The following is a 20,876-nucleotide window of genomic DNA, read 5'->3' as shown; positions in this document are numbered from 1 at the left end:
GTCTCTCAGAATTGTCCAGGGAAAAGACAACATCGGCAGGCTCTGGCAAGCGGGAGAATATGTTGGTTTTGAGACATGCTGGGCATTAAAGGAAGTGAACTAGAAAACACAGTTACACCTGATATTTACCACTTCTTCTGGGCCGGAGTTAGAGAACTCTAGGCCAAGGAGGATTCCTCATTTTTTCCCTCTGGATTTCTTAGAACCAAAAATTTGGATTTCAAAAACTTGATTTTCCTTGCCATTAGCTTTTTGACACTAAGTTTTAAAATGTAATTTTTAACAATAGGAATGGGTGGGTGGATTTATGGCTCATCCACTAGTTGCAACACCCACAGTCCCTATCAAAGTTCCTGGCAATCAGTTCTAGCTCCACTCCAACTGCAGCTTCCTGATGATGCACAACCGAAGAGGAAATAGTGATGGCTCAAGCAGTTGGGTCTCTGCCACACACATGGGAGATCTGGATTGAATTCCCAGCTCCTGGCTTTGGCCTGGCTTAGTTTCAGCTGTTGCAGACATTAGGGGAATGACCCAGCAAACGGAAGATATCTTTTGGCTGGCTCTCTCTCTGCTCAAATAATTAATTAAAATTTTAAAAATTAATTATGCAAAGCTAACACAGCATAGTGGGTAAAGCTGCCACCTACAATGCCAGCATGTCATATAGGAACCAGTTCAAGTCCTGGCAGCTCTACTTCTGACCCAGCTCCCTAATGATGGCCTTGGAAAAGCAGATGACCCAGGCCCCACAACCTATGTGGGAGACCTTACATGAAACTCCTGGCTTCAGCCTGGCCATTGAAGCCACTTGGGGAGTGAACCAGCAGATCTAAGTCTCTCCCTCTCTTTCAAATTAATAAATAAATCTTTTAAAAATTAATTATGTAATATCCCAAATGTTGATAAACACCCTTTACTAGTAGCTGTACTTCTTTTCACATTTACCCTTCAAGGTAATCACTGATATCAAAATGGCAAGCATCCATCCCAACTTTTTATTTGAAAATACATATATATGCGCATGTACACAACACAGGAGTGTATATTTGTATAAATACATACAGACATGTATTCATACATGTATTTTTTCCATAACTGTATTACACTGAATCATTCTGCAATTGGTTTAAAGCTCAGTTATTTCTTGGACCTCTTTCTACTTTAGAACATGGGAGATCCATTATATTCCATTTAACTGTTATGGTCATCTTAGTAATGGATACACTAAAGTGCATTTAGCTAGTATTTTGATAGAACTAAACTTAGGGCTGGCACTGCGGCTCGATAGGCTAATCCTCTGCCTGCAGCACCAGCACACCAGGTTCTAGTCCCGGTTGGGGTGCCGGATTCTGTCCCGGTTGCTCCTCTTCCAGGCCAGCTCTCTGCTGTAGCCCGGGAGTGCAGTGGAGGATGGCCCAGGTCCTTGGGCCCTGCACCCTCATGGGAGACCAGGAGAAGTACCTGGCTCCTGCCATCGGATCAGCGCGGTATGCCGGCTGCAGCGGCCATTGGGGGGTGAACCAACGGCAAAAGGAAGACCTTTCTCTCTGTCTCTCTCTCTCACTGTCCACTCTGCCTGTCCACAAAAAAAAAGAACAAATTTAGGTTTTATTTTTCACTGTTGAAGTGATGCTGCAATGAATAACCAGGTACGTGTCCATCCTTGTGTGCATATGGAAGCATTCTTTTTTAGAAGAGTTATTTTTTAATTATTGGAAAGGCAGAGTTACAGAGAGAGATGGAGACACAGATAGAAACAGAGAGATCTCCCATGAACTGGTTCACTCCTCAAGTGGCCATAACAGCCAGGGCCGAGGCCAGGAGCCCAGAGTTTCTTCCAGATCTCCAATGTGGATGCCAGGGGCCCAAGCACATGGGCCATCTGCTGCTTCCCAGGCGCATGAGCAGGGAACTGGATCAAAAGCAAAGCAGCTAGATCTAGAACTGGTGCCATAAAGGATGTGGGCATCGCAGGCAGAGGCTTAACTGCTATGCCACAACACTGGCCAACACGGAAGCATATTTATGGCGTAAATACTAAGAGATAGATCTGGTTTGCAAGAAGAAATGCATCATTTCAATTATAAGGCACTTAGAACATATTAGAATGCCAAGTGTCCCCAAGTAACTGTAAGAATTTATAGATCCCATCAGAAAATATGAAAATACCCATTTCCTTACACCTATATATCAAACTTTTTCACATATCATGGGCAAAAAATGAAACCATGATGTAGTTTTAATTTGCATTTCTGTTACTTCTAGTGAGACTCAACATCTCTCTACATGTTTAATGATTATATGCGTTTTTCCTCAAAATTATTTGTATTATCCTTTGACCATTTCTGTTAGGCCCACTTTCCCCCTTATTTATTTGTAGGAGTTCATTGTGTATTCTGCACAGTATTATATATATCACAGACATATTCCCCAAATCTTTCATTTGTCTTCTAATTTATGACATAGTTTTTTTTTTTTTTTTTTTTTTTTGACAGGCAGAGTAGACAGAGAGAGGGAAGACAGAGAGAAAGGTCTTCCTTTTGCCATTGGTTCACCTTCCAATGGCCGCTGCGGCCAGTGCGCTGACGCTGGCACACCGCGCTGATCCGATGGCAGGAGCCAGGTGCTTCTCCTGGTCTCCCTCCCATGGGGTACAGGGCCCAAGCACTTGAGCCATCCTCCACTGCACTCCCGGGCCACAGCAGAGAGCTGGCCTGGAAGAGGAGCAACCGGGACAGAATCCAGTGCCCTGACTGGGATTAGAACCCGGGGTGCCGGCGCCACAAGGTGGAGGATTAGCCTATTGAGCCACAGTGCTGGCTGATATACACTTTTAAATAATGATATGGCTAAATCTACCAAACTAGGCCGGCGCTGCGGCTCACTAGGCTAATCCTCCGCCTAGCTAGGCGCCGGCACACCGGGTTCTTGTCCCGGTCAGGGCGCTGGATTCTGTCCCGGTTGCCCCTCTTCCAGGCCAGCTCTCTGCTGTGGCCAGGGAGTGCAGTGGAGGATGGCCCAGGTGCTTGGGCCCTGCACCCCATGGGAGACCAGGAAAAGCACCTGGCTCCTGGCTCCTGCCATCGGATCAGCGCGGTGCGCCGGCCGCAGCGCGCTGGCCGCGGCGGCCACTGGAGGGTGAACCAACGGCAAAGGAAGACCTTTCTCTCTGTCTCTCTCTCACTGTCCACTCTGCCTGTCAAAAAATAAAATAAAATAAATAAATAAATCTACCAAACTATTCTGTGTATCTTTTTTGTTTCATTCTTCCTATATAAGAAGGAATTCCTTACTCCAAGAATGCTACTGCTGCTTCTTAAGAATACAGCCTGGGGCTGGCGCTGTGGCGCAGTGGGTTAAAGCCCTGGCCTGAAGCGCAGGCATCCCATATGGGTACCAGTTCTAGTCCCAGATGCTGCTCTTCCAATCTAGCTCCCTGCTATGGCCTGGGATAGCAGCAGAAGATGGCCCAAGTCCTTGGGCCCCTGCACCCACGTGGGAGACCTGGAAGAAGTTCCTGGCTCCTAGCTTTGGATCAGCACAGCTCCATTTGTTGCGGTATCTGGGTAGTCAACGAACGAATGGATGACCTCTCTCTCTCTCTGTGTGTAACTCTGAGTTTCAAATAAATAAAATAAATCTTAAAAAAAAAAAAAGAATATAGCACTAGGGACCAGTACCGTGGCGTGGCAGGTAAAGCCATTGCCTGTAGCACTGGCATCCAAGATGGGCACCAGTTCAAGTCTTGGCTGATCCACATCTGATACAGCTCCCTGCTAATGCACCTGGGAAAGAAGAACATGGCCCAAGAACTTGGGCCCCTGAACCCACATGGGATACTAGGTTGAAGATCCTAGCTCCTGGTCCAGGCCTGGCCACTGCAGCCATTTGGGGAATGAACCAGCAGATGGAAGATCTCTCTCTCTCTCTCCGCCTCTCTGTAACTCTGCCTTTCAAATAAATATTTAAGAAAAAGTACAGCATCTTCCATATTTTTTCAAATATTTTTACAGTTTTGTGTTTTATGTTTAGGTCTTTATTCCATCTGAAATTTGTTTTTATGTAGTATGAAGAACGAACTTATAATCTCCAAACAGACAGCTAATTTTCCCAGTGCTGTAACTAAATAACTTGTCTTCCTACCATGACCACATACCAAATTCTCATATATACCTGACTTACTTCTGTTTATGCTTTTCTACTAATCTACTTGTCCATTCCTAAGCTAATATAAGTGCAGTTTTAATGACAAAAACTTTGTAACATGGTTTGATACTCCTTTTTTTTTAGCTGTTGAGCACACATATTATACAAAATGAATTCTAGAAGGTGTTTATTAGGTTCCAGTGGAAGTCTTGTTGAGAAATTAATTAGGATGAAATCAGTATATCTTTTTTTTTTTTTTTTTTTTTTTTTTTTTGACAGGCAGAGTGGACAGTGAGAGAGAGAGGCAGAGAGAAAGGTCTTCCTTTTGCCGTTGGTTCACCCTCCAATGGCCGCCGCGGCCGGCGCGCTGCGGCCGGCGCACCGCGCTGATCCGATGGCAGGAGCCAGGAGCCAGGTGCTTTTCCTGGTCTCCCATGGGGTGCAGGGCCCAAGCACCTGGGCCATCCTCCACTGCACTCCCTGGCCACAGCAGAGGGCTGGCCTGGAAGAGGGGCAACCGGGACAGAATCCGGCGCCCCGACCGGGACTAGAACCCGGTGTGCCGGCGCCGCTAGGCGGAGGATTAGCCTAGTGAGCCGCGGCGCCGGCCCAGTATATATTTCTTTGGAGAGAATTTTTCCCCCAATATGCAGTCTTTCCATCTATTCCAATTTCTTTTCATTCTCTTGGGTTATAGTTTATTCTACATTTTTTTAAAAAATAGGCCGGCGCCGCGGCTCACTAGGCTAATCCCCCGCCTAGCGGCGCCGGCACACCGGGTTCTAGTCCCGGTCGGGGCGCCGGATTCTGTCCCGGTTGCCCCTCTTCCAGGCCAGCCCTCTGCTGTGGCTAGGGAGTGCAGTGGAGGATGGCCCAGGTGCTTGGGCCCTGCACCCCATGGGAGACCAGGAAAAGCACCTGGCTCCTGGCTCCTGCCATCGGATCAGCGCGGTGCGCCGGCCGCAGCGCGCCGGCCGCGGCGGCCATTGGAGGGTGAACCAACGGCAAAGGAAGACCTTTCTCTCTGTCTCTCTCCCTCACTGTCCACTCTGCCTGTCAAAAAAAAAAAAAAATTTTATTTATTTACTTGAAAGTCAGAGTTACACAGAGAGAGGAGGAGAGGCAGAGAGAGAGAGAGAGGTCCTCCATCCACTGGTTCACTCCCCAACTGGCCACAATGGCTGGAGCTGTGCCAATCCAAAGCCAGGAGCCAGGATTCTCCTCTGGTTCTGCCACATGGGTACAGGGTCCCAAGGACTTGGGCCATCTTGTACTGCTTTCCCAGGCCATAGCAGAGAGCTGGATTGGAAGTAGAGCAGCCAGAACATGAATGGACACCCATATGGGATGCTGGCACTGCAGGCAGCGGCTTTACCCGCTATGCCACAGCACCAGCCCCGTACAGAACATATTTTGAAGTTACAAGCCAATTTTAGCTCCAAGAGAAAATGATGAGAATAATTTCTGAACACATTCATAATGCAATCTTAAGGGGAAAGCAAAGATAATTTGCATCTGATAAAATACAAATAGAGCATGTATCTCAGACCCCTCTCATCTTGGACAGCTACCTCCCCCCACCTGGGGATTCCTGCTGAAGTCCTTTTCTCTGCCAACAGCACCTCCACGGTACTGCTTCTGGTGGTCTACCTAGAGCTATGATGTTATTTGGTTAATCATGAGATAAATGAACAAATTAGGCAACATATTAACTTACCTCTACACAAAACTTAAAATGAATGCCTTGAGAATCGTAGAATGAAATAATTCGATTAGAGAGTGTCACAGTAATGAGAGACCAGTGGACTTCCAAGTGAATAGGAATCAACAGAAGACTCTTTTTAAACAAATCCACCTGATCAAGAAAAGACAAAGAAATGCAGCCATCACCACAGAACCAACAACAAGCAACAGCTTCCATTTATTGACCTTTAATCTGCTCAAGTTCATGAAACTAGGAAGAATGAACCGGAATTTGAACCTAGGTCTTACTGTAAAGCCTATGCTTATTAACTACTAAGCTATAAAACACACTAATATGAAACATGAAGATACAGAAGTACTATTTTTCAGTTACCCTACTAAACCTGTGTTTAATCAGACATCAACTGTCTGATGTCACTTTGTCCCTTAATTTTATGCTTACAAAATTTTCTTATGCATATTTTGACTTAGATTCAACAATTGTTCCAGAAGAGAACATGATATAAGAAAACAGTAAGGTATACTTAAGTCTTCTATCTTTCTAAAGACTCAGTACAACAGTTGAAATCATGGGTTCTATCCAAAGCAGGTCTACTCAAGTTCAAATATTGGCTCTTCCACTTACTGGCCAGATGACTTTGGCAATTTTCTCAGCTTGTTTGTGCCTTGATTTCCTCAATTATAAAATGTAGAAAACAACAGTACCTATCTTATGAACTTACTGACAGTAATAACAGGATAAATATAAAATTCATAAAGCTATGCTCAGCACATTTTAAGTAGCAAATAAACCTTAGCTATTATTACTCACTTAGATCTCCCAGGTGTTGAAATTGAAAAAAAGATCCTTGATAATACCTTAAACGTCCATTACTTCCTATTATATCCTTTATAACCCTAGTACATCCTTTATGTTTCAATATACATCTGTTTACAATCCAAAAATATTCGCTATTCCCCTTACAATTCCAGTTGTGGGTTGGATGACCATAGTAGATGTTTCATAAACATCTGTAAAAGAATGAATGAATGTCTTTATTCAGCTATTTTTTGAGAGTATTTTAGTGATTCCTTTTACATCAAATTTTCAGAAACTAATCTCTTGGGCCAAGGCCGGCGCTGTGGTGTAGTGAGCTAAGCCTCCATGCTGTCATCTCATCCAGGCACTGGTTTATCTCCCAGCTGCTCCTCTTTTGATCCAGCTCTCTGCTTACGGCCTGGGAAAGCAGTGGAGGATGAACCAAGTGCTTGGGCCTCTGCACCCGCCTGCTTCTTGCTTCAAGACCAGAAGAAGCTCCTGGCTCCAGACTGCCATTGTGGCCATTTGGTAAGTGAACCACCGGATGGAAGAAGACTTTTCTCTCTAACTCTCCCTATCAGATAAATTTTTTTTTAAAGATCCAGCCCCAAATGGGCTGATCCGAAGCCAGGAGCTTCTTCCATGTCTCTCACACAGGTGTAAGGGCCCAAGCACTTGGGCCATTTTCCACTGCTTTCCCAGGCCATAAGCAGAGAGCTGAATTGAAAGAGGAGTAGCCGGGACACAAACCAGCACCCATACAGGATGTTGGTGCTATAGGTGGCAGCTTTACCCACTATGCCACGGTGCCAGCACCAATAAATAAATCTTCAAAAACAAAACAAAACACAACACGGATTTCTCAAGTTCTTTCTTGCATTCTGATACCTAGATAATATCCCACACTAAATGAATCTATGGGACTATGTGACCTTGGAGGAAAACAACTTAGCACTTTTGCTTTTCAGTTTCTGCATCCATAAACCTGGGAGGGGTGTGTGGCAGGTATAAAAAGATACATGTTGACCTTCCTGACATAAAAATCCAAAATCCAAAACATTTCTAGAACCACCACACATTTAGAAGAAAATCTACCTAAATTCACATGACACATCACACTCAAAACACAGGCACATGGTCAGGCATTTGGCCTACCAGTTGATGCTCATATCCCTATGAGTGCCTAGCTTTCATTCCCAAATCTGGCTCGGTTCTGGCTTCCTGCCAATGCAGACCCTGAAAGGCCATGGTGATGACTTAGGTATAGGTCCCTGCCATCCAAGTGGGAGACCTAGACTGGGTTGCCAGTTCTAACCCTGGGCACAGCCCTGGCTGCTACAGGTATCGGGTTAGGGAACCAGAGGCTAGGGGCGTTGGGGGAGAGCACTTGCTTGTGCGCACGCTCTCTCTCTCTCTCTCTGCCTCTCAAATAAATAGTAAATAAAAATGACAAAAGTTTGCAGACAAGGGCTGCCAGTGTTGTAGCACGTGGGTTAAGCTGTCACTTGTGACATCTGCATCCCGTTTCAGAGTGCCAATTCAGGTTTCCAGCAACTGTTTTGATTCAGCTCCCTGCTAATGACCTGGGAAGATATCAGAAGATGGCCCAAGTACTTGGCCCCTATCACCTGAATGGGAGACCTGGATGGAGTTCTGGGTTCCTGGTTCTGTTTGGCCCCACTCTGGCAGGTGTAACCATTTGGGAAGTGAACCAGTGGATGGAAAATGTCTCTCCCTCTCTACCTTTTTACTCCCTTCTTCCCCTTCTCTGTCACTCTTCCTTCCCAATAAATAAATACATAATTTTTAAAAACTGTAGGTACACTAAAAAGTATTGTGTGGGTCAACACTGTGGTGTAGTGGGTAAAGCCCCCACCTGCAGTGCTGACATTCCCATGTGGGTGCTCATTCAAGTCCTGACTGCTTATATTCTGATCCAGTTCCCTGCTAATGTGCCTGAGAAAGCAGAAGATGGCCCAAGTACGTGGGCCCCTGCACCCACGTGGGAGTTCCAAAATAAGCTTCTGGTTTTCAATCAGCCCAGCCCTGGCCATTGCAGCCATTTGGGGAGTGAACCAGGGGATGGAAGATCTAATTCTGCCTTTCAAATAAAATAAATCCTAAAATAAATAAATTTCTCTTGGTGGTGTATCAGAGTTCAAAAAAAATTTTTGAAAGCCTCTGCTGGTGCTGGTATTGTGGCACAGCAGGTTATGCCACTGCCAGCAATGCTGGCATCTCATATGTAAGTGCTGAATAGAGAACAGAGTCCCAGCTATTCTGCTTCTTATCCAGCTCCCTACTATTGTGCCTGGGAAAGCAGAAGACCGTTCAAGTACATGGGCCACACTTGTGGGAGACCAAGATGGAGTTCTGGGCTCCTGGCTTCAGCCTGGAAGAGCCCTGGCCATTATAGCTATTTGGAGAGTGAACTAGTGGATGCAACACATCTGTCCCCCAACCCACACCACCCCTACCATCATTGCTCAGCCTTTCAAATAATTTTTTTTGTTGTTTTTCTTTAAAAAGAATGCCTCTGCTAACAAACCTACCAAATAATAGCAGCTCTTATTAGATCTATCATTCCCCTGTACGTGACACCAGGAGTCAATTAAAGATCTTCTTGATTCCACTGAGCTTTTCTTTCAGCCTGTAACTCTTTTTTTTTTTTCTTTGAGATTTAAAAGCAAGATTAATTTATTAGAGTCAAACACCTCCAGCCAGAAGAGCACGGAGGGGGGTTCCAAGAGAGGAAAAAACCTGAAGTGGTCTGTGGCAGTTGAGTTTTTAAGCACAATTTTGGAAAAACAACCTTGACAATCAGATTGACTTTTTTGTTGTTTTTTTGAGATTTAAACTGTCGTTCTCTTCTTCCAACACCCTCAGCAGTATAGGAAGCTTCTTGCTTCAAGAATTTTTTCTGTATCCTTGTCAACATCAACAATTGATGTTCATAATCCCTCACTTTACTCTACTTTGGGTTCAATGTCCATTCTACTTCATCCCTCAATATTATTTATTACATAAACATTTAAAGAGCAGAGGCACTGGAATAATAACAGAGATATAGGACAAAAATAAGATTCCTCGCCTTAAGGGATCCAAATTTCAGTAGGAAAAATAATTACAATGTCATATGATAAATGTTATACAGCTTTATATATAAATGAATAGAGGAAATAAAGTAATACAAAACTACTACTACTGGTACCAGGACCACAAAGTATAAATATCTGCTTAGGTAAAAAGAGAACCAGGAAGAAAGGGAATGTCTTATCTAATGCCTGACTTCACATTCCTTATACTTCCACAGTGGTAAGATCTCAGAAAAACAACAGAACTATGGAAGTCATATACTATTTTTAGTTCTTACAAAGTAGTTACCCTTATATCCCTAAATTACTTCCTTCAACAATATGGCTCTGGTATAACTACATGAAAATAGACTCTCATGCAGCATTCATCCTAATGGAGGACAGAAAATGAATACTATAAATAAGGTAATGAAAACTCTCAGGGGGAAAAATAAAGCAAGGTGAGAAGAGAACACTGGGGAGCACGAGTTTAGACAGGACAGTTCAGGATGGCCTCTCCAAGCAGACAGCATCTGAGCAGAGGCCTTCATAATGTGAGGAAATGAATTTTACATAAATCTGGGGGAGAAAAGCATTCTAGGCAGAAGTAACAGGAAGTGGAAATGCTTTTAGACAAGAATGAGTGAAGCAAGGAAGCCAGTATGAAGGTTCTTCAAACAAATTCATAGAAAATTCACATTACGAAAAAGCTATGCATGATTTAAAGTGTTTTTTTTGCACCAAAATAAACTTTTAATTCCATTTTCCATGAACTTAAATGGCTGGAGCATGTGACTGAGGGAATAAGAGTTAACAGGAAGTGTGATTTATCCTGTGTTTTCCAATTTATTGATTCTAGAAACACTCTGATTGCCCTCCATAACAAACTTAAACATGACAAATCTTTCCTTCCTTATTTTATTAGCACTGTATCAGTTTGCAATACATCTGTAGTAAAAAATAGTGACTGGGTACCACCAACTAACAACATATTATTCCATGAAACCAATGTATCAATCATTTTAATTTTTGCTACTATAAATAGCAATCTGATGAAGATTGTTACATACAGAACATTCCTTTTTTAAAATTATTTTTCTTAGAATAAATTTCTAGGAATTGTATTACCAAATCAAAAGACTAAAATTCATATTTGGTGGGTAATTTCATAAATCATAATGTAACACTGTACTGTATGGTTATCATGTGCTTAATGATTTGCATAATCTCATTTAGTCCTCACAACAAAGTAAACACCACAGATGTTCTTATTTTAAAGATGATGAAATAAAGTTTGCAGGGATTAAATAATTTGTCCAAGATCTTACAGCTCATTAAGGGATCAAATTGGGAACTGAACCCAGCTCTGATTCCTGAGTTCATTACATCTGTTTCTCAGGTTTGTACTCCTCAACCACATTTCATTCACCTTGGAGCTATTAATGACTACCTATGTAGCAATGTTCAATCAACTGTACTTTACAAAAACTTATTTCCACTCACAACTACTTACGCTACTTAAGATTCCTTAATTATCTAACCCATCAAGCATCAAAAGCGAGAAGTTACAGCATCTCTAAGTCTGTGACTATGGAATTTGAACTTGTAGGTAATTTCGTCAAAATATCAAAAATGGAATATAAATGGACTTTTAAAACGATGTTTCCTGCACTGTTACTGAATAGAGAATTAGAAGGTGCTTTAGAGAGTACCCTGATTTATCACTGTGTTTTGCAAATAAGTAATCTAAGGCCTAGGCAAGTTAAATGTCTGGTCCAACTTGCACAGTAAACTAGCATTATTAACTCTCAACCCAGTGCTTTTTCACTTATCGTGCATGCCAACCAACTGGATAGATTCAAGAATTTCACTTAGTATCTTGTCTTTCAAACAGGAAGATTCAGAAGAAGCTATTAAAAATCTGTCACTTCGAATTCAACATAATGCTGGCATTAAAGCCCTTATCCTTCATCAAATGTGGGTTCTCTCTCATTTCAAATTTAGGATAAAAAGGAATAAAGGGAATACCTTTTTAGTCCATCTTTTTACTCCATTGTATCCTTTGGTTACCAGCTGTCTGTGAAAAAAGCTGTTGAAGAAGTGAACCTGGAACAGATACCAAATAAAAGCAACAAATATATTAGGCAACACTCAGATTTAACATCAGAACAAAATGGAAATTTTAAAATGTTTTTGAAAGAAAAACAGACAAGAGGAGGAGGAAAAGTTTCTCCTTAAAAAATGAATGAAATACAGACAATACATAAGATTTACATAAGATTCTATCCAAAATTTTCATCAGAATGACCTTATGGGCTATAGTCTACAGTCAGAACTGGCATGGGGAAGTAAACTGATTACCCAAATCCAATCAAGTAGAGAAGCAACCTGCCAAATTTCTTCAAATCAACTGATAAAGTTGAAAGAGGCTATGAAAAAATGAGGTAACCATTACCTTGAACTCAGGGGACATGGATTACAAAACTAACCCCCTCTGAATGTGGATTTGGAGACTCCTGTTGTCATAACAACTGTGAAAAGGCATGAATTAGCATGATCATTTCTACTAACAAAAGAATTATTCTGGTCATATAGAGCAAATCTGCATCCTTGGCTTCAGCTTTCTGGTTTGTAAGTCATTTACACTATCAGCCCACCTGAGATAGTTGTGGTTCTTGGTGTGGTCACCAGACCAGTAGTATCAGCATCACCTGGCAATTTGTTAGAAATATAAACTCAGGCCCCACCCAAACCCACTAAAGCAAAAACTCAATGGATAAAGCCAAGCAATCTGGTTTTATAAACTCTCCAGATGATTCTAATGCACATTCTTTTGAGAACCATGCAGCCTAACATTTGGATAAAAAGAGCTTGTAGTAAAAGTTTCTAAAGCAGTGAATCTCAAACTTGGTGTGCATCAGAATCCTCTGGAGAGTGTTAAAAAAACACACTCCTGGGGGGCCAGCACTGTGGCGTAGCGGGTAAAGCTGCCACCTGCAGTGCCGACATCCCATATGGGCACTGGTTCAAGTCCCAGCTGCTCCATTTCCAATCCCACTCTCTGCTATGGCCTGAGAAAGCAGTAGAAGATGGCCCAAGTCCTTGGGCCCCTGCACCTTCAAGAGACACACGGAAGAACTCCCTAGCTCCTGGCTTCTGATCAGCCCAACTCCGGCTGTTGCAGCCAATTGTGTAGTGAGCCAACGGATGGAAGACCGCTCTCTCTCTCTGCCTCTCCTTCTCTGTGTTCTTTCAAATAAATAAATAAATCTTTTAAAAAATAAGTTTCTGAAAGAATTAGACAAAATGTAAAATTTGACTTATTAGCCTTAATAACATGTAACAGATTTGTGACTTTTAAAAAGATTTACTTATTTTTACTTATTTGAAAGGCAGGGTGAGAAAGGGAGAGATCTTCCATCTGCTGGTTCACTTCCCAAATGTTGGCAATAGCTGGCACATGGCCAGGCTGAAGCCCAAAGCTAGGAACTCCACTTGGGGCCTGCCAGGCAAGCAGGAACCCAAGTACTTGAGCCATCATCTGATACCTCTCAGGGTGTGTGCTGGCAGAAAGCTGGATCAGAGGCAGAGGAAGGAGACAACCCCAGACATGGGATGCAGGCATTCCAAACAGTGGCTTAACTGACTGCACCACAATGCCTGCTCTAGATCCATGATTTAAAGTGGAAAGCTATATATTTCCCATTTATTCATAAACACTGTTGGAATCTGAGATTCATATTTACCCATTTATTCGATTTATGAAAACTTTAGATTACACTGGTATAAATACTTGGATAGAAACATTAATGTTAAATTTAAAACTAAGTTTAGGGGCAAGCATTGTGGTTCAGCAGGTAAGACACTGCTTGGGATGCCCACTTCCCATAGAGTGGCTGGGTTCTAATGCCCACAGTGTTTCTGATCCAGCTCCTGCAAATGTGTACCCTGGGAAGCAGCAGTGATAACCCAAGTAGTTGGGTCCCTGCCACCCACAAGGGAGACCCATGTGGAGTTCTGGCTCCTGACTTCAACGGGGCCCAGCCTCAGCTGTTGTGGGCATTTGGGGAGTGAACCAACAAATGAAAATGTGCACTCTCTTTCTCTCTTCCTGTAGCTCTACTTTTCAATTAAAAAAAAAAAAATTTTTTTTAAAAAAATCTTAGTACCTAACTAAGCTCTTAAGAGAATTCAGAATTTATGGGGTTGAGCTTGTATTTGAACTGAGTATTTTCACATCAATACTACTGCACACTTTTTTTTTTTTTTTGACAGGCAGAGTGGACAGAGAGAGAGAGACAGAGAAAAAGGTCTTCCTTTTGCCGTTGGTTCACCCTCCAATGGCCGCCGCGGCTGGCGCGCCGCGGCCAGCGCACCGCACTGATCCGAAGCCAGGAGCCAGGTGTTTCTCCTGGTCTCCCATGGGGTGCAGGGCCCAAGCACTTGGGCCATCCTCCACTGCACTCCCGGGCCACAGCAGAGAGCTGGCCTGGAAGAGTGGCAACCGAGACAGAATCCGGTGCCCCAACCGGGACTAGAACCCGGTGTGCCAGCGCTGCAAGGCGGAGGATTAGCCTAGTGAGCCGCAGCATCGGCCTCTACTGCATACTTTTAAAGAGCCTGGGAGTGCAGTGGAGGATGGCCCAATTCCTTGGTACCTGCACCCCATGGGAGACCAGGAGAAGCACCTGGCTCCTGGCTTTGGATAAGTGTGGTGCGCGGGCCGTGGCGGCCATTGGAGGGTGAACCAACGGCAAAAGGAAGACCTATCTCTCTGTCTCTCAATCTCTCACTGTCCACTCTGCCTGTAAAAAAAAAAAAAAAAAAAAGAGAGAGAGAGTAAGACTCAAATGCATCTCCCCACCAAAAAAACAAAACAAAACAAAACAAAACCCTCCGCCTGCGGCACCAGCACCCCAGGTTCTAGTCCTGGTTGGGCGCCAGATTCTGTCCCAGTTGCGCCTCTTCCAGTCCAGCTCTCTGCTGTGGCCCAGGAAGGCAGTGAAGAATGGCCCAAGTCCTTGGTCCCTGCACCCGCATGGGAAACCAGGAGGAAGCACCTGGCTCCTGATTGGCGCAGCACACCGGCCGCAGCGGCCATTTAGGGGTGAACCAACGGAAGGAAGACCTTTCTGTCTCTCTCACTCTGCCTGTCAAAAAAATTAAAAAAAAAAAAAACCACACCCTTGACAATACCAATGAACACACCCACCTTAACACAAATAAGCAGGAAAACAATGGCACTGTGGGTCTATGGAGAACAGAATTTACCCACAATCCTAGTAATTGAGCAAGACAAAATCCTAACCTTTTTTCAAATATCTAAGGAATATCAAATAATTACAAGAAGTTCAAAAACTACTCCTTTTAATACACAGACTCTCCTGAAGAAGAGGAAGTTTTCACTTACTTTGTCTGGTACTGCATCCATTATCAGCTCTCCGTACATATTAATGACCTATAAAAAGTAAAAATGGCTTACTAACCCTATGCAGTTCATATCATCGCAATCAGAATGACTAAAATTGATACTGCTGTTATAAAACCTTATGGATCCTGGGTTAATGAATGAGTCACTTGGGTATCACTTTGGTATCAAGGAACAAAGAATCCTTGATACCAAAAGATAACTGAGGCCAACCAGGAGGTTATGTTTTATTTTACTGACCAACATCCTCTGCAGCATTCCAGTGCTGAGAGCATACAATAGACTAACCTGGTCATTCAGCCAATTCTGACCATCCAGGGTCGCCAGATCATCCATGTCCAGCATGTGCTTATTGTAGAAGATGCGAAAGTTGCATTTTTGATGTCTGGCCCGGTAGTTTGTAATTTCCCTATTGATAAATGGTTTTCTGAAACAGGATTTTGAAACAACAGTTAAAAATATGAATTCTACACAATCTATTGCTGAGTATCTTTTTTCCCCATATATTAAGAAAAAGTCATATGTTGCAAACAATTTTATTTTCAAGGGCTTAACCTTATCACTCACATACCTATTAGAAAAGTCTTCATTAAAGACATCTTTTAATCTTCCAAGGACATCTTTTTCACTAAGTGGAACCAAACTGCCATACTTCTTCATAACCTCATCTAGGAATCCTTAAAGAAAGGGGGGGAAAAAGCCATTTTCCTCAACAGTTAACTTATACACAATAAATAACATATATTTCAGTTTTTAAACTTTAAAGTTGTTATCTCCTAGAAAAGTAGATTTAGCCCTCACCATTATAATCTACAGAGAAATGCTGTGAGGCATGATTTATTTTTTAAGATTTTATTTATTTATTTGAGAGGTAGAGTTACAGACAGTGAGAGGGAGAGAAAGGTCTTCCCTCTGTTGGTTCACTCCCCAAACGGCCACAACAGCCGGAGTTGCGCCGATCCGGAGCCAGGAGCCAAGAGCCTCCTCCTAGTCTCCTATGCAGGTGCAGGGGCCTAAGCACCTGGGACTAGAAACTCCTAGCTTCAGATTGGTCTGGCTCCAGCCGCTGTGGCCATTTGGAAAGTGAATCAGAAGACCTCTCTCTCCATCGCTACCTCTCAAATAAATAATAATAAAAGATATTATCTCCACAAATGGAGAAACTGGAAGTTTAGGGAAGCTAATTTACTACCCAAGGGCATTTAAGTATCAAGCAGAACTAAGACTTTCATGATGGTCATCCTATGCCACCTCCAAAGTAGGAAGTATCTATTGTTTTTTCTCTACACAATCTTGGATTTTCACTTCTCTCTCTTTCAGGACTGGAGTCATGGTATGGTGGGTAAAACCACCACCAGCATCCCACAGGGGCACCCCAGCTGCTCCATTTCTGATCTAGCTCCCAGCTGTGGTTGTTGTGGCCACTTGGGGAGTGAGCCAGTGGATGGAAAAAGAAAGAAGACTGTCTCTTACAAATGAACTTTTTAGAAAAGATTTATTTATTTGAAAGGCAGAGAAATGGGGGGGGGGGGGGGGATGACTATCACCTGCTGCAAAAACTTTGAAATCCATCCATATGAAAGGATCTTCAGAAAGTTCATGAAAAATATGTATTTTCTAAAACCATACCAATTTTTAAAGGGTTCCTTTTTTGCACTAAAATTTACCTTTTAATTCTATTATACAGGCTAGTTCTGTGGCATGGTAGGTTAAGCCTCCACCTGTGGTGCTGGCATCCCATATGGGCACCAGTTTGAGTCTCAGCTGCTCCACTTCCAATCCAACTCCCTGCTAACGAGCCTGGGAAAGCAGTGGAAGATGGCCTAAGTGCTTGGGCCCCTGTACCCATGTATGTAAAATACCCTTATATGTAAAATTACTGTATTGATTAAAAATATGTATTTTTATAAAGATTTATTTTATTTGAAAGGCAGGTTTACAGAGAGAGAGAACGGATCTATCTTCCATCCACTCGTTCACTGCCCAGATGGCTACAATAGCCAGATCTGTGCCAGGTTGAATCCAGGAGCCAGAAACTCCATTCGTGTCTCCCATGGACTTGGTCATCTGCTGCCCTCTAAAGCCATTAGCGGGGAGCTGAATCAGAAGTAGAGCAGGGGCCGGCGTCATGGTGTAGCAGGTAAAGCTGCTGCCTGTGATGCTGGCATCCCAAATGAGCACCAGTTTAAGTCCTGGCTGTTCCACTTCCAACCAAGCTCCCTGCAAATGTGCCTGGGAGGGTAGTGGAAGATGGCCCAAGTCCTTGGCCTCCTGCAGCCACATGGGAAAGCTGGAAGAAGCTCCTGGCTTCAGACCAGCTGTTGTGGCTGTTCAGGGAGTAAACCAGCAGATGGAAGATCTCTTTCAAATAAATAAGTCTAAATAAATTTCCTACGTTGGTGTCAGGGGCCCAAACATTGAATCCATCACCTGCTGCCTCCCAGGATGAGTCAGCAGGAAGATGGATGAGAAACAGAGTAGCCAGCTGGCACCGCAGCTCACTAGGCTAATCCTCCGCCTGCAGCGTCGGCACATCAGGTTCTAGTCCCAGTTGGGACACCGGATTCTGTCCCGGTTGCTCCTCTTCCAGTACAGCTCTCTGCTGTGGCCCGGGAGTGCAGTGGAGGAAGGCCTAAGTGCTTAGGCCCTGCACCTGCATGGGAGACCAAGAGGAAGCACCTGGCTCCTGGCTTCAGATCAGTGTAGTGCACCGGCTGCAGTATGCCGGCCACAGCGGCCATTGGGGGGTGAACCAACAGAAAAGGAAGACCTTTCTCTCTCTAACTCTGCCTGTAAAAAAAAAAAAAAAAAAAAAAAACCAGAGTAGTCAGGACTGAAGCTTGCACTCCAATTTGAGATGCAGGTGTCCCAACTAGTGGCTTAACCCACTGTGCCACAACACTTAACCTTAGTCAAATTTTTAATCTACTAGAATATACCATGGTATAAGAATCTATTCCTGCCGGCACCACGGCTCACTAGGCTAATCCTCCACCTTACGGCGCCGGCACACCGGGTTCTAGTCCCGGTCGGGGTGCTGGATTCTGTCCCGGTTGCCCCTCTTCCAGGCCAGCTCTCTGCTGTGGCCCGGGAGTGCAGTGGAGGATGGCCCAAGTGCTTGGGCCCTGCACCCCATGGGAGACCAGGGGAAGCACCTGGCTCCTGCCTTCGGATCAGCGTAGTGCGCCGGCCGCAGCGCGCTGGCTGCAGCGGCCATTGGAGGGTGACCCAACGGCACAAAAGGAAGACCTTTCTCTCTGTCTCTCTCTCTCACTGTCCCCTCTGCCTGTCAAAAAAAAAAAAAAAAAAAAAAAAAAAAAAAAAAAAAAAGAATCTATTCCTTTTTCTTCTAAAAGATAGCTAATTGTTCCAGTTATTTCCCATAATTCTCAAGGTGCTATAATTTTAATGAACAAAATTTAGTGTGGGTCTGTGTATGTATATCTTCTAATTTTGACAACTTCTAGTTCTTAAAGTGAAAGAACTTAAAAGACCACTTGCAAAATAATCTGAGTACATATTTTCACATACTCCCCCAAATCCTGTAGTCAATCTTGCACAAGCATTTAACTCAGCATTAAATTTTTTTACAGCAGTTCACAATGGGAGCATCTACTTACTGTCCTATAATGATTCCCATTCTGATCGCTCCGTTAATCCTGTTTACTCAGATTTAGTTCTTCTTCTTCTTCTTTTTTTTTTTTTTTTTTTTTGACATGCAGAGTGGACAATGAGATAGAGACAGAGAGAAAGGTCTTCCTTTTTTTTTCCTGTTGGTTCACCCCCCAATGGCTGCTGTAGCCGGTGCACTGCGCTGATCCGAAGCCAGGAGCCAGGTGCTTCTCCTGGTCTCCCATGCGGGTGCAGGGCCCAATGACTTGGGCTATCCTCCACTGCCCTCCCAGGCCACAGCAGAGAGCTGGACTGGAAGAGGGGCAACCGGGACAGAATCCGGCGCCCCGACCGGGACTAGAACCCGGTGTGCCGGCGCCGCAAGGCGGAGGATTAGCCTAGTGAGCCGTGGTGCCGGCCTAGTTCTTCTGTTATTGTTAAATTTGTCTCTTTCACTGTGTTAGCTTTTCTCAAATGATGGTGATAGATTTGAGCTCATCTCTATTTGGGTAATTTGCTAGGGAAGGGAGGAGGGGTCTGGGATAGGTGGCAGATATTGCTTGAACTATTTTCAGTGGGAGTGGGTACACAGAAAAACTCCAGTATTACTCTGGACATTACACAACAAAAACATCACACAGCACCCTATAAATATGTACCATTTTTATGTGTCAGTTGAAATTTTTTAAAAATTAAGATGAAAGGCCGGCACCGTGGCTCAATAGGCTAATCCTCCGCCTGCAATGCCAGCACACCGGGTTCTAGTCCCGGTCGTTCTTCTTCCTGTCCAGCTCTCTGCTGTGGCCTGGGAGGGCAGTGGAGGATAGCCCAAGTCATTGGGCCCTGCACCCGCATGGGAGACCAGGAGAAGCACCTGGCTCCTGGCTTCGGATCAGCGCAGTGCGCCGGCTACAGCAGCCATTGGGGGGGTGAACCAACAGAAAAAAAAAGGAAGACCTTTCTCTCTGTCTGTCTCTCTGTCCATTCTGCCTGTCAAAAAAAAAAAAGATGAAAACCCTCAGAGTTGCACTATTCCCTGTACTTGTCTTCTGTCCCTCTTGTCTTTCCCACTGCTTTCAGCCTTGTGACAGCATCCCAGTTTCTGTTCACCAAAACTTTCTACCTTGTTTTTGAGTACTGAGATACATATGAGGGGTCTCCAAATCGTTCATAGAAAATGTATACTGTGAAAAATCTATGCGTGGGGGCTGGCGCTGTGGTGTAGCGGGTTAATGCCCTGGCCAGAAGCACTGAAATCCTATATGGGCGCCGGATCTAGTCCCGGCTGCTCCACTTCCCATCCAGTTCTCTGCTATGGCCTGGGAAAGCAGTAGAAGATGGCCCAAGTCCTTGGGTCCCTGCACCCGTGTGGGAAACCCGGAAGAAGCTCCTGGCTTCAGATCGGCACAGTTCCGGCCACTGCGGCCATCTGGGGAGTGAACCATTGGATGGAAGACCTCTCTCTCTGCCTCTCCTCTCTTTCAAATAAATAAATTAATTAAAAAAAAATCTATGCATAGATTTCAAGAAGTTTTTGCACCAAAATATCTTTTAATTCCATTTTTTCATGAACTTGTTGAAGGATCCTTATACATATCCTTAATATATTTTTCATAATTTCTATGGATTTGGTAAAAAGAAGAGATTCCATGTGCTTACTTCATCTTAAACCTAGAACAACTTAGTTTCTGACAAACTTTTTTACAAACTTTTTTCCTCTACCACTGTCTGAATATGCCATCACCTGTGCTTCAATTGTTATTTCACTGTTTCGGTTGTTTTCAGTTTTTTAACTACAATAACCTAAGTAATACCCCTACAAAAATATACACAAGTATTTGTACTATTTTATATCTAGGATAAATTCCAAGAAGAAAATGTATCAAAGACTGAACTGCCTTGTTTTCCAAAAACGTTTATACCAATTGGTCATGAAGTAGATTCTGACAAAATAAGGTTTTTTAAAGCAAAACATTAAAAAAAATAGAATGATGTAAAAACTAGATGCCTTAATAGTCAAAGACAAATTTTACTGTGCAGGAACTCAATTTTTTTTTTTTTTTTTTTTTTTTTTTTTTTTTTTTTGACAGGCAGAGTGGACAGTGAGAGA

General features: G+C 43.5%; 1 protein-coding gene across 12 annotated transcripts in view; it reads right to left on the bottom strand.

Annotated features, from left to right (window-relative positions):
- Positions 1-20,876, bottom strand: part of SENP5 (SUMO specific peptidase 5) — a 52,674-nt gene that overhangs the window by 18,045 nt on the left and 13,753 nt on the right. For all 12 annotated transcript variants that reach the window (XM_070072310.1, XM_051818946.2, XM_051818948.2 and 9 more), the window contains 5 exons: positions 15,726-15,831; positions 15,443-15,581; positions 15,137-15,184; positions 11,755-11,832; positions 5,867-6,004 (listed from right to left, as the gene is read on the bottom strand). In XM_070072310.1, the coding sequence (XP_069928411.1) occupies positions 5,867-6,004; positions 11,755-11,832; positions 15,137-15,184; positions 15,443-15,581; positions 15,726-15,831 (509 nt within the window). The remainder of the gene's footprint in view (positions 1-5,866; positions 6,005-11,754; positions 11,833-15,136; positions 15,185-15,442; positions 15,582-15,725; positions 15,832-20,876) is intronic.

This window comes from Oryctolagus cuniculus, chromosome 4, assembly GCF_964237555.1.
Source record: "Oryctolagus cuniculus chromosome 4, mOryCun1.1, whole genome shotgun sequence".
Classification (NCBI taxonomy): domain Eukaryota; kingdom Metazoa; phylum Chordata; class Mammalia; order Lagomorpha; family Leporidae; genus Oryctolagus; species Oryctolagus cuniculus.
Note: the sequence above shows the minus strand (reverse complement) of the source record. Positions and strands in the feature narration are given on the sequence as shown.